At 40.0% G+C, this 14,038-nt stretch overlaps 1 protein-coding gene across 1 annotated transcript in view; it reads right to left on the bottom strand.

Moving 5' to 3' along the window:
• Nucleotides 1-14,038, bottom strand: part of BMPR2 (bone morphogenetic protein receptor type 2) — a 105,318-nt gene that overhangs the window by 8,144 nt on the left and 83,136 nt on the right. Inside the window, exons 7-12 of the mRNA XM_053982060.1 lie at nt 11,001-11,115; nt 9,263-9,423; nt 7,983-8,130; nt 6,895-7,031; nt 3,124-3,296; nt 803-2,064 (exon numbers count right to left, since the gene is read on the bottom strand). Coding sequence (XP_053838035.1) covers nt 803-2,064; nt 3,124-3,296; nt 6,895-7,031; nt 7,983-8,130; nt 9,263-9,423; nt 11,001-11,115 — 1,996 coding nt within the window. The remainder of the gene's footprint in view (nt 1-802; nt 2,065-3,123; nt 3,297-6,894; nt 7,032-7,982; nt 8,131-9,262; nt 9,424-11,000; nt 11,116-14,038) is intronic.

Genomic DNA, 14,038 nt, shown 5'->3' with positions numbered 1-14,038 from the left:
GAAATATATTTTCTTTAAAATGCACACCAGGTCTTTCCAATAGCTCAAACAGGCTCAAACCCAAAGGATGTACCTAATTTAACTATAACTACGTGATTACATTCTTACTGTAAAAAGGAGAGCCCCATTGTAACCTCTTAGACCTCTGGCCATAAAACTCTCAAGGAAGTTACTACTCTGAAATAAGCTATTAAAATCAATTCCTTCTCTAATTACTTGGATTAATTTTTACGTACATATCAAACTGATGAAGAATTGCTCTAATTGTTGGAGCTAGGACAGCAAAGTAGAAAATGTCTGACCCTCCATTCAGACTGGACTAATATGGTAAAGTCAGTTGCTTGAAAATCATGAAGCATACAGATAATTACTATAATAAATTATTTTAATCAATGCATCTTAGAGACAGCTACTCTTGAAAGAATGAGGAAAAGTAAGGAAAAAAAGGTGTAAGGTGCCCTTGCAGAAAAAAAAAGGACAATTTTTCAATATGCTTTCCACCTACCAAAGGTAGGAGCCTTGCAAGGAATAATGAAAGTTAACCTAGAGACAGAGCGGATGGGTTAGAAAGAGACAGATTTATTCTGTGTATGTGGAAGGATGATAGTGATCTAATATACTGGAAATGATGGACTGTATCAAAAAGACTGAAATTGTGCTGAGGGAAACTACATTTATATGAGATTTAGTAAGTATGCTTTGAGGAGAAATGGGAGACGGAAATAATTTCTATTCAAGCAGATCTATGTGGTTATTAGGTAGAAAGGTGTCAGGGAAACTGTTCAGCCCTGCAGGCACTTACACTGCATACTACTGCTATCCAAACTACTTGTGGCTGACAGATCCAGTGAATTAGGCCTCTGTGCTCTTCTGGTCTGGGTGTGCCCAGGATTTCTCACTACATTCTGGATACTGGCTGCAGCTGTCTCTGGACAGGGATTGCTGTTGTTGTTGTTGGCGTTCGTTCGCCCGTTATCCAGTGGCCGCTCCCTCCTGTCTACCAGGCGGTCCAGAACACCTTCATCGTGGCCAACCTGCTGCTCCCGCCTCAGCAAGGGCTCGTGCTCGTCGGGACTGGAGTTGATGTTCAGCCGACTGTCCTCCCCACTGAACTGGTTCTGAAGCATTTCCTGGGCCCTCTGCGCTACCGAGCTGCTGGTCTGGCCAGAGGGCACCGTGCCATTGGCATACTGGGTTGTGCCAGCGTGAGAGTTTATGCCGTGGCTCCTCCCAGCCACTCCATTCATGGTAACTGTCACGACATGAGGCTCTGCAGCATTGATAGTGTTCATCTTGGCAACGCCTGTTTCCACTTGCTTCAAGTTTGATTTGTGCTTGCCACCAAATTTTAACCGTGGCTCCTTAGTGGAATTTTTGGTGTTTAGAGGGAGGCTAGTAGGCCTCTTTGGAAGGTTCTGTTGCTTAGGTAGAGGATAGACCTGAGCAGATGGGACATCGGGAATCAAACACGCCTGACCATTGGTAGCTTGTGTGAAGTCCTGTTGCCCTGTCACCTCTACTGCAAGTTTTATCAGTGGATAAAGCAAGCTGGAACTAGTGCTGCTTAGCGGATCTGGCCCACTAAACTGCTTAAGTGAATGTTCCATCAGATTCTCATCAGAGCTTTCTTTCAGGTTCTTATCCACTTCTTTTGGATCCAATTTATTTGTCTCCAAGTCCTCCTCTGTTAGCTGCAGACAAACAGGGGTGGGCCCACCTGGCTGCATGACATTTGTAGTGTGTAAGTTTGTTTCATCCGAATAAGGCATTTCAGATATGGTGGTCATGCCAGTGCTGGGAGTGAGGCCAGTTGTGTTGGTGGTGGACAAACTGGTGACACTTGTCTCGGGACTAGGGATGCGAGCTTGTGCTTGTTGCCGCTCGTAGTTAATGGAATTTCTGTTCTTTTCTCCTGAAGTCAGTGGTGTAGTGGACATTGAATGTTCAGAAGAAATGTTCTTTACTATGCTGTCAGTATGGTGGATTGAATCTTCAATGTAGGAAGAGGAAGAATAATCTGGATATGGCCTTATCTTTGATACACGTCTGTGATGCGACAGATTCCTTTAAGAAAAAATAAGTGGTATTAAGATCATATATGTAAAAATCACCTCATACTGTAACAACTCTCATTTAAGAGAGCTGAGCGTCTCTCTGTTTCTTTTAATGCATAAACTAAGGATAGATACAGTACAAACTGAGGTATTTCAGCAACTTCCTTGAAAAGTGCTGGGGATAAGAAAATTGGTTTTACTAGGGCAAAACTTCATTATGGATGTTACTTCCTAAGAGAACAGTAATCTTCTATTTGTCCAATAAGCTGTTTGTTCAGTTGGCAAAGTACTGCTAAGGTTCTGCTCTAGATGCAGATAAGTGATGCTGAAGAAAGGTCAACAAAAATGCAACAGACTAAATCAAGAAAGTGATTCTGAGAAAATGTCACAAGGTCCTAACCCATGAAAACTCTACTATTTTGACAATTTTGGTATTCTATGATTTGGACATAATATTTTTTTCATGACAACAAACAGTGTCATATACAGCAACATTATTCTTCTCTCAAATCTGGATTTATAGAGTATACTATTAAGCACTAAAGTCAGCTCTGCAAATCCTCATTCCCTCTGGATCATATATAAGCAGAGAACATGCAGCTTCTCTTGCTGGGGTCAGAATAACAATGACTTAAACAATGGCCCTGCAGTTTGTTAACTGAAAAACTACAGGCAATTTTCTGAACTCACAGTGACTGCAAATTCACAGTTTTTACCAGAACACTTTAAACAGAAGTTTGATGCATCATTTAGCAAGTGTACTTAAAGACAATTCATTTTGTCACTTCACATCGTGGCAAGCCTGCTGAGACAGTTTGCCTGAGCTCAGTTGAAAAGGCCCCTCTGTGAGAAATACAGCTGTATACATAAAGGGTGCCTGAATTCTGGGGACACACAGGAGATCTTAAGAACACAAGCAACTGGGATTATGTAATGCTCATATGCAGACTAGGCCATATAACACACATCACTTAATGGGTGCAGCAAGCTGTAGCTTCTGTCCTGGAGTGAGCCTAGTGCTGCATCAAGCATTTCCTGCTGACTAAACCCAAATGCGTTCTCCTCTTACCTCTCATTTTGCATGGCAGTTGACATAGGATTGACTGTTGGACTAACTGATTTATTTCTCTCCCAAATCATCATGAGCTCTGCCATTCTCTCCTCAGCACACTGTGCTGTTAGTCGAGCTTCCGCATCTTGATCCCAACAGTCTTCAATTGTTTCTTTAAGTGACCTCACAGCCTGCCAGGAGACAAAACCCCTTTCAGTTATTTTACCTTTATACTATGCTTCTAATTTACTGTTTTATGGTAGCATTCTGCATGCCAGTCACAAGCTGGTGAAAGAGAGAAACAGAAGACACACAATTTCATTCAAAGCTAATTTAACCTAATACTAGCAATATGCAATTTAATATTATCACACCTCACATACACACATCAACTGGGAAGACACTTAGGAAAAGCTACATTCATCAATGTCCATACAAGCTTCAGCCAGCCCTCTGATGGATGCATGCTCTGCTCACCCTCCTTGCCTTATGAGAGCTGTGTACTAAGGATTGCTGATATTCTGAAAATGCTGCCATGGTTATTCTCACAGTTGTGCTAATGGCCACTGCCTTGCTCCCCTGCATTGTATGCAAAAACCAGCTGTGCTCACTTCATCATCCCTGTCTTCCTCTTTACCACAGTGACATCCAAGTGTCTCGTAAATATCAATAAATTTGTCTGTGCCATGGGAAGAGATTTTTGTTGCACTTGTTTTACAGGTGGAGAAACAGAAACACACATGTGTTCCTGGCATCACACTGTGGGATGAACTGTACAGTCAGGATTAGCGCTCAAGACCTCCAAAACGTGCTGCCATATGTTCAGGGAACTGGAGAGGAAACAACTGAAATTATGAGCACTGAAACACTTCTGTTTCCACTCTATCTGGAGTACAAAAGCCAGGCAGACATTTATGGGTCCCTACTGCCAGCCTATGGCCATGGAGAGGATCTGGATTGCCAGCACAGCTCACATCTACAGCCCAGCTTTACCCTCTCCAGCACTGAGGACTGTGCATAATCCCAGCTGGGCACTAAGGCATTCAGTGAGTCCTGCTGACTGTCTCTGTGCCAGAAGTGCCTTGTGCCCTTCTGGCAGTGGAAGCCAGGACTAGCTCTGAGTATGAGCCAAGAGCTCCTCGCCCATGGAGGGGGCTCCTGGCATCACTTGCATCTGGCAATCACTGCTGCTTGGTGATGCAGCTCTGGCTGCACAGGTGGGGACAAGCTCCCCCACAAGCAAACCTTTCATCTCCCCTCCCACAGCAGATCACACAGGGGATAAGCCAATACTCTCCCCTTAGCTGAGGAACATGAGTCTAAAAACACCCTCAGGGACAAGGACAAGATGGGTTCTGGATCAATTTTCTCTCGCACAATAAAATGCCTTCATTCAGCTTTTAGGACTTGATTTTGTCACCGTTTAGACTAAGTCAGTGGACATCCTAATCTTCTGCCTTTCCTCTTTGTAAGACTCTCTCTACAGGTTTCACCAGCAGCGAATTCAGCCAGTGTTTAATCCTGTCTGTCCTGTAGCAGATCCTTTCCTTTTGATGTGTTAAGGGTCATTAAAGGACACAGCAGTGACTGTACAGTTATCAACACTGAAGTTCTTCAGCGTCACATTTACCACAATTATGTGTTTTCTATTAATTTCAGGTTGAAATATAACTATGCTAAAGTGAAATATTTACAAGTACTAGCACTCATCAAAAAGATAGAGGGGACCAGAAATCTTCATTATTCTACTGTTCTGTTAATATCCTGACCTCTGAAGTCAAGCATGGCCCCACTTTGGCAAGTGAGACAAGAACACAGTAACATCTCAACACAGTTTAAAACCTCTTAATTATTTTATGTACATCCTGTGCTCAGGTTGTTGCTTTATACTGTGAAAAACAATACTGCAAATCAAAGTCTGTAACATAACAGAGATGCTTCCAGAAGCAGATTAAGACTGCACAGGTAATCACAAATGAGAATTCCACATCTTTTGAGTACCTTAATTATGTGATTTTAAAAAAAAGCATTATTTTTTATTTGTATTTCTCAAATGAAAAGGAAAACTGCATTTGTTTCATAGATTAATTTGCATGAAGGTGTTATAACCCAACATAACAGCTGAGCTTTAAATAATGGAAAAAAGTCTTTTATCACATGCATTAGATACAGGAGGTTAGGAAGTGGGTCCAGAGTGAGGTTATCTGGAGCTTAATTTTCTACACTATCTGCCCTAGAATGCTCATTCAGATATTATCCTAGACTGGCATAGGGTGGAGGAAGTTGTTTGACACCGGTGATTATTCTTTTCTCTTAAAGCAATGGTGCAGATCAATTCTTAGAGCTGGAGTTATCATCACCATTTTGATTATACAGAGAAATAAATTAGTAACAACACAAAGAATGTGCTAGGCATTTTAAATATGGGGATCATATAATAACGCTGGAGTCTATCAGCTTGCTACAACACAATTAACATTTAAAATGGCAGTCTGCAAAACAAAATAAACCTTGAACTGTTTCAGTTTTAACTGCCTTTAGAAACAGCTGTCAAGCTTGGTTCTTCCAACACTGCATTTGCCAACATGGCTATAGTTAAAACAGCTGTTGTTTGATTTCCTATATACTTTGGGCACTGATTTCTCTTTTTTCCTCTTCCCCCTTTGCCCCCGAGACCAGGTGGCCAAAAGTGTGCAATAAAAGCACCTCTCTTGGAAGCTCTCAGGTGGGTTACAACATGTTTTACTGCAGTGTACCACTGCAGGCTATGCTCCTCTCTGGAAGCAGGTTCCTACATATTTACAAGCACCAGCACCAGGTGAGGCCTTGGGCTCCTCCTTGTCTGCACAGTAGCTACAAACTTATCAACCACCAAAGTCTCTGAAGATTGAATGGCATCATTTTAATATGGGAATAACAAGAAGTATCTTTCTAAAAAACAGCCAAACACGCCATTTTCATACTTGCAATTAAGCTGTATTACCTTGTATCAGGTGGAACCCAGTCACTGTTTGCCTTGCACTTTGCTTGTAACAGAAGACAAACAGCCCCCTCTAAGCCAAGGGGATTCACATTGCCTGAACTTTGCTGCAGATGAAAGCAAGCACAGACTCTCACCAGAGTTCAACTGACTTGCTCTAACTTGTTGGTCCACAGCAGCAAGGTTCTAAGCAAAAGCTACACTCATTCAAAACAACAAGCAATATTATAATGTTTATAGTCTTGAAAATAAAAATTGTGGATCAAATGAAGCCATATAAAATTTTTTATGTAGTTAAAAGGAAATGATTTCTAGACACTTTAGTCTCTGCAAATCCTGAGGTCCATTCAAGTTCAAAAAAGTTTATTACAATGTTTACCAATTTTAGTTTTGGAAGAGTATATTGACATTTTTGCCAGCTATTTTAGTTCAGTTTTATTGCTTTATAAGATGTCAAAAGGTAAAGAATGGCTTTGTGTTTCTCATTTGGCACACAGAGAACACATGGGCACTTCATGCACAATACTACAGACAGTGTCTAAAATTAATGTAACAGGTTATCTTCGGTGTATCACACTGCAGCATGCAACAACAATAATAGTATTTTTCCTTAAAAGAAATCTGGCTTTCATGTCAATAACTTTTAAAAACTAAATTCAATTTTTAAGAAGTCCATGCAGAAACAGCTCCCAATTCTTAAATACTAACAAAGAGGAAAAAAACCCCAAAACCTAAAAAATTGCTTTTAAGAAATGAGTACACCCTAAAGCTGGTTAAATCACTGTTTCTTTGAAAATATTCTCTCTCACCAGGCTGTTCTCCTTCCATGCTTCTGGGAATTTTGGTCTTTGCTTCTCTCTAGACACCAAGACTTGCATATCTTCAAAAGTGGGATGGTTTCCGACTTCAGTCTGGAAAGCCATCTGGTACTCTGGCACAGATTCCCCTGTTAGAAAAAGAAAGAAAGGGAAAAAAAATCAATCACAGATTAAAAGGCAGAGCAAAGGCTTTCAGTTGATGAAAGGCATTATCAAAGTTGCTGTCTATCAAGATGTTCCCCACTTTCCCCGAAGTCTAACTTCCAAAAAAAGCTGAATTAACTGCAAATGAATTAAGTGATGTTCAGCAACCTTTCAAAGGATAGCATCCTCAGACTTTGCTGGTTCAGTGGCACATTTGGAATATCTTGGAGCCTGAAGACAACACTTACTTTTTGTGAAACACCACTAACTGATCATGTTCATATACTTCATTCGGGAGGAAGCCCAGCAAGATTACAAGCCTCTGCACACAAAGTACAGCTGTTTGACTGTAGAGAGTATGCTGCATTTTAGATTCATTCTATATGCTGTTGCTTGGGCAGAAGATGGTGGATGTGGCACAATCTCACGTGTGAATTTTAAGCCTACTTCCTTTTTGTTTATGTTACAGGTAGGGAGAACTTCCCTGAATTTTCAATGTCCTTTCATAAACAAAAATACAACTGGCTAAATTAATTAAATTATAGCACTTTTTATGCTGAAAATTCTGAAAGACACTTCAAGCACTTCTATCAGTTCTCAGAACTGGAAACGCTGCCTTTGCCATCAGCCTAACTCTCAATGTTTATAACTCTGGACAGTAATAACAACAACAATAACAAAGCTCAAATGGCACCTAGCACGAGGCCTGCAGACCGCCTGAACAGGTCCTTCCGAGCCTTTGGGCAGGAACCACTCCTCGCCCCCAGATGCACCGTCCTGACAAGCACCACCTCGAACACTAGATGGCACCGACTCAATGGCAGAATTGAGGGAACTGCTTCCCTTCTCCACTTTCAAACGCTCGGGCTCAGGAGTAGCTTTGGTTGCTGGTACCACTTCCTACTGTTCCGGTTGTCTGCAGTTCTTTCCGTTACCTGGGAAGAGGTCTGTACATCTCATGAATATCTCCCAGTAGATCAGGCCCAGCGCATACATATCTACTTGTTTCAACGCAGATTCACAGTCCCTCAAGTTCACTGCTCCTTCAAGCACTTCTGGGGCCATATAGCGGATCGTACCCACCTGGGAAAACATCACATCAAAGTTTCACATCAGGAAGTCATTTCCAAATTCAATTAAGTTTTTTAGTGCCCTATGCTACTTGGTATTCTCTACAGTTAAGGAAAACACAGCTTGTTCCTAATCAATGTCCTCAGCTTCTAGATTCTTACCAGTCTAGTCATAACAAAACCCTTCCCCTACTCTGTCACTGTTTTGTATGTACCAAAACAAACTTATTTTGTCCCTTACTTAATGTTCTCAAATGAAATACGATATAGCTGAATTGTTTCTTTTTCCAAGTTACTCTGTTAAACACCAGTGTATGTATCATAACGGAAGAGGATCCTGTTGAATAGAAAACTTGTTCTCTATTCCTGGACTGTCAGCAAGGTTCCACCCTACAACTTCCATAGTCAAAGGTTATTAACAGTCTTGGAAGATACCGATTCATTTTCACTAGGACATGTGTTAGATTAGAGCACTTACTCATCAGTACTTGTAGGACAGTATTTTGTCAAAGGACTATTCCACATCCCTGCATTTTAACCAGCATTTCCCTGTTTCTCTGTTCAGTATGGGAAGATCTAGATGGAACTCTTCTGCACTAGGTATTTTCAACTTAGCACTTGCTTTCTAAGGGAGGGTGATTAGCACTGTGTAGCATGCTTTTTGAATGACATATGAAATTTTTCTGTAAAAGCACAGACAACAACTACACTGAACTATTTGGCACTCTTTATTTAAAACAGTCTCACTGTATTTTAGTAGGCTGTATTAGATGTCAAGCAGAAGATGCAGAATGTGGTATGTCATGTTCATTTCAGAAAAATTAACATCAAAAACAAAAATTAAAAACAAAATCAAAGAATGTTTGGTCTTCAGTTAGCATTTGCAGTACAAAACCAAAGAGACCTATACCACATAATCACAGAGAACATGGCAACCAAACCTACCTTGTGTCTCCTCATATCTCACACAGAAACTTCAGTCTGCCAATCTATTGCCTTTCAAAATGGCAGATTTGTGACAAGTATTTTGAGAATAAAACCAGTTTCTTCCTGTGGAGGCTTCAGCCACTTCTCACCCATACTGCAGTCATTCCCCATTACAGAAATGGTACCACCTGAACATTCATCCAACCATTTGTACTCACCTCACTAATGGCTGCGTTGTCTTCCTCACCTGGTCGTACCAGTCTGTTGCCAGTTAACTTCATGGAGAGTCCAAAATCACTGATTACACACGTTCCATCGTTCTTTACCAGCACATTGCGGCTGTTCAGGTCACGATGGGATATTGCAGGCTTGTAATGGTCTATTTGGACACACAGAAGTGCTTGTTACTATTTGAGCAATTCTACTTTTTGGCAAAATGAGAGAACCTCATTATGTCTGCTCAGCAATTATGAAAAGAAAATCAACTTATTTTTTAGAAAGCCAACGTTTTTGCTTCTTTACAATGAACTCCAGAGGAAGCTATCTAGAGAAAACTGAGTAGCATGCAGAGTTTCACTGTATCTATATGATATATTAGGCTACTGCCCTACACAGTTCTAATGTTCACCAACAGTCTTCTTCCCAAGGGATATTTCAGCATGACTTTGGCAGTGGAGACATTGCACACTTAAACACAGACCTGCTGCCACAGCCCTAACAGCCATTCCAAACATTCTCTGTCATTTCCACACTCCTGTGTCAAATGCAGCACCAATTATTTACATTATAATTGGAATTACCATTGGCACTTATTAAGAAGATATACAGACAATATTATTCCAGAGAGTCTGAACATGTTCATCTTGCAAGGGATCTGACCTCTTCCAAAGAATAATCTCAGTTGTTCCTAGTTTTTATTTATTTTGTTAGTAAAGCAGCCAGCAGTACAATGCTCATTTTAGTGTGGAATTTATTCTACTCCATGTGTTCTTTCCTAGCATTCACAGACCGTGGCTGTCTCTCCTTTATGATGGAAAGCTTACACATTTTCTGGTTGCTAATGGACACACCTGTCTGCACATCTCAAAATGATGAAGTTAAGATGATAGCTGCAGTTTCATTGGCACATAGGAATACTGATTTGGGTATTTTCAGCACTTTTAATAGCATCTTTAGTTGTCATTCTTTGCTAGTGCTCATGCTTAACATTTGAGAAATACAGTTTGAAATTTTAATCCAAACATTAGCACCTTAATGTAGATATAATGAAACCAGCCCTTTATTTACTGCCAAAAACCTAACGTTTCAGTGCCAGGCCATATTCTGCAGCCTGATATATCACAGATCTTAGAATATCTACTTTATAATTACGATACTTCAGCTGCTGAAATACTAGGTAAAGCATGCATGCAGAGATAGAAAGATCCCAATCAATACACTGCCACAGCCAGTACTCTAATAAAGTACCAGAAAATCCAGCAGTATTGTTTGTACACAGCAAAGACTAGGCCCAAAGCCACAAACAAAAATCCAGAGACGTGATCCATAAAACTACAGTGGGGTTAAAAGGTTTAATTTTATAGCATACAGCTCACACACAAACTAAAAATTGCTTTGGTGATTTGTTTCTGAACTGCAAAAACAGACAGAACCTCATCTGTTTACCCTCTGCCAGAGAGGCAGGCAGTGCTTCAGGTCTTCAGTAATCTGTTGCCATGATACAGCAGCACTGAACAGCTCTGCCTCCTCCTGCCTCCCCCACCTCGGACTCAGCGCTGTCACACGAGGGCCACAGAGCACAGCACCGCATTGTTCCGAAGGAGGGAACATATCAGAAGTTCTGAGCAATCTCTATTTGCATTCATCAATTCCTACTCACAGGAGGATAAAAGAAAGGCTACTACCTGATAGAAATAAGAATATACTGGAGATCTTTGCATCCCTTCCTGGCCTTACCTCCTCGAGGCAGCTCCGTGTGCAGGTACGCCAAGCCCCGAGTTATAGAGTGAGCCAAACGACAAGAGCTCACCCAGTCACTTGTGTGGAGACTCAAATATTTGCACAAAGAACCCTAAAAAGAACCCCAAAAAAAGACAAAACAAGAAACACAGATTAAAATCATTGTCCAGTAGAATAACTCAAAATCTTTTGGAGACTCAGTTTTCTGCTGAGTCTACTCCTTCCACTTCCCTCTCCACTGCTTCTAGAAGGTATAAACATGCAACTGCTTATGTGTTTATCCACATATTTTAAAACACAATATTTGACTGAAGTTTCATTAAATTCCAGTGCTGCCATTTACTTTACTAAAGTGGAATAGGAATTTTATGACAGAATAACAGGCACTGCCTCTAGAAAAAGTGATATTAATTATAAAAGTCTTGTTGTAGAACAGAATAAAGGTAACTGCTGACACAACAGCCTGGGTTTCTAAAAAGTGGCCATTAGACCATTATCATTTACAGAATACTAACATCTCTCACAGGTTTTGCTATAATCTATTTATGTATCAAAACAAAAACACCCCAAAGGCAATTCCAAATAGGAGTGAGTTCACATGCACTGAAGAAACATGGAAAAAAATTGTTATGTTCCCCTTTTCTTGAAAGTGAAGTCAAATGTGTAGAATGGGGGATCTTCTAGTGATTTGTCATGAAATCTCTAAGAAAACCAGAAGGAAGCATGTCCATTACAATATTGAGATATTCTAGAAACTGAGACTGCTATCCAAAACAAGAACCAGACACTGCAAACTGTGACACCTTTGATGCACATTCCCCAGTGATAATATACTTAGTTTAAACAATCTAAATCCTCCAGCATAAAGTGCAAATAATCAGCCTAACTCTGGATGCTTATTATATTATACAAACTACCCTGGTTTTGCCTATTTAAGTCTGTAATCTTAAAGATGCACCAACGTGTAACATCTTATCAGAGGCAACTAAATACATATCATTGCAAAGTAAGTTCTATAATGTTTGGTTCATAAAAATTTGGTATGAGTTCCTCTGGAGTTGACCCTCAGGTTATGCATGCACAATTCAGATGGAGGCACACAGATACTAGAATTTAAAGTGACCAAACTATCAGACATTTTTTGCTAAGACTAAAACCAAGTTCTTGACACTTCTTAATAGAATGATGGAAGTCTTACACCATCTCAGACTTAGTCTGTACAGAACAAGGAACCCCTAAATAGGCGACATCCTCAGTAAAAGCACAGACTGAACATCACTTCTGCAAGTTTACACAAGTAGTTTTTCATTGCTTAAAATGCTTCTATAGGAACTTCAAATAGGTTCTGTAATACATAAAAAAAGCTGTGAAATACACCTAGAAATACAGGAATTTCACATTTTTCTTTGTTTTTTACAGCTTTTTAAGGGATATAAGCCATTTTATTAGCCTCCAGATGTCATCAGCTTGTTTTCTTTTTTTCTGGCTTAGTGGGTTGAGAGGAAGCCCATTCTAACGGAGGCCACAGGACTGTTGTCATGAGGTGACTGGGAAATATTCACTGTATTAAACCAGCTTCAAGATCTTTCTGCTGCAGACACTGCCCACCACCAGATGGTTTTTAAGCTAGCTGAAGGCTGTGATTATATGCTTTTAGTGAAGTTAAAATGATCACCAGGAAAAGTTTTAGTCAAGATTTAGAGAGATATATTTGTATTTAAGACTATCTTGTCAGAGTCATGAGTTACATGTTAAATTGGGGATATTTATTCTGACTATAACTTTTGATAAAAGTGATATTTTAAACAATCAGAGATTCTATTTGTGGTTTAGAACAACGTTTCTGTTGTTCTAATGGGACAAGAGTGTCTGACAACTGGGGCGGTAATGCTGCAGCTATTATGCATTTCCTACTATGTCACGCCTCACAACTGACTCCCTTTCTGACCTGTTACACCTTAGAGTCTCATCACAACAGCATTTTGGTTGATAAACACACATATCATTCCTTTTACTTGCCTATTTCCTTTGGTCTGAAGGCATGTTTGGATAAAAACACAACCTGGGTCAAACCTATTTGTCTTGCTTTCACCAAGGTAACACCAAGAACAATTTTCTGTGTAAAAATGCCCTGGTTTGTGTGCCTTTATTTTCAGGAAGGAAAGTATTATGAGGAAGAATGACGTTTTGGATGGGGAATATTTCATCTGCACATCTTTTATTGGTTAGCCCTTATTGAAATCAGATTTATGGCTCCAGTTTGAACACTGGAATTCCCTTCTAGCAGGGCTGCCACAGCAGGCTTCCTTTTCTTCTGTTAACTCTACATACAACAGAACATCTGCTCACTAGAATACAGATCACACTGTGCATTAATTACACCTGCTGTGCACTTTTTCCAATGACTTCCAAACAACCAGTGAATTGATTTTAGACTAATCTTGCTGTTCTTAATACCACATTGGGAAGGAATCTGATAATATGAAGTCATAAGCTTCATCTGTACATTTAATCAAGTCATTAACAGAGCCTGTTTACACAAGCAACAAGACACAATTGTCAATCAAATTACATTTCAACTGAAAATCCCTTCATTTAAGAAAACAGCAAAACCAGATCACCTGTGAAGAGAGTTATGCTATGCCCTCCTAGGAGCAGAATACTCACTTGATTTTACTCTAACTTTCATTTTATTACATGAAAATATTGCCAGTTTTGTCAGAATCACATGCTTTGCCACTGTCCATCTGGTATGGGCACAACTGACCTTTTTCATGCTCACTTCCAGTTTCTGCAGTCTCTTCTTAGATGCCTGTCTTACAAGCTGACATGATCGAGTGTGTTCTCACTTAAAAGTTTCACTTAAGACACTCTTTTATATTTGTGCTTTGTTGCCTTATGTTTGTATATAGTGCGAAAGTGTGTAAATACATACCCATGTTTAAGGTATGTATTTACACGGGTACATTTTATTTTCAATACAAGCATATACACAGAGCCTAAAAAACCCTAAGACAGGCCATCATTACTGCTAT

This window comes from Vidua macroura, chromosome 7, assembly GCF_024509145.1.
Source record: "Vidua macroura isolate BioBank_ID:100142 chromosome 7, ASM2450914v1, whole genome shotgun sequence".
NCBI lineage: Eukaryota > Metazoa > Chordata > Aves > Passeriformes > Viduidae > Vidua > Vidua macroura.
Note: the sequence above shows the minus strand (reverse complement) of the source record. Positions and strands in the feature narration are given on the sequence as shown.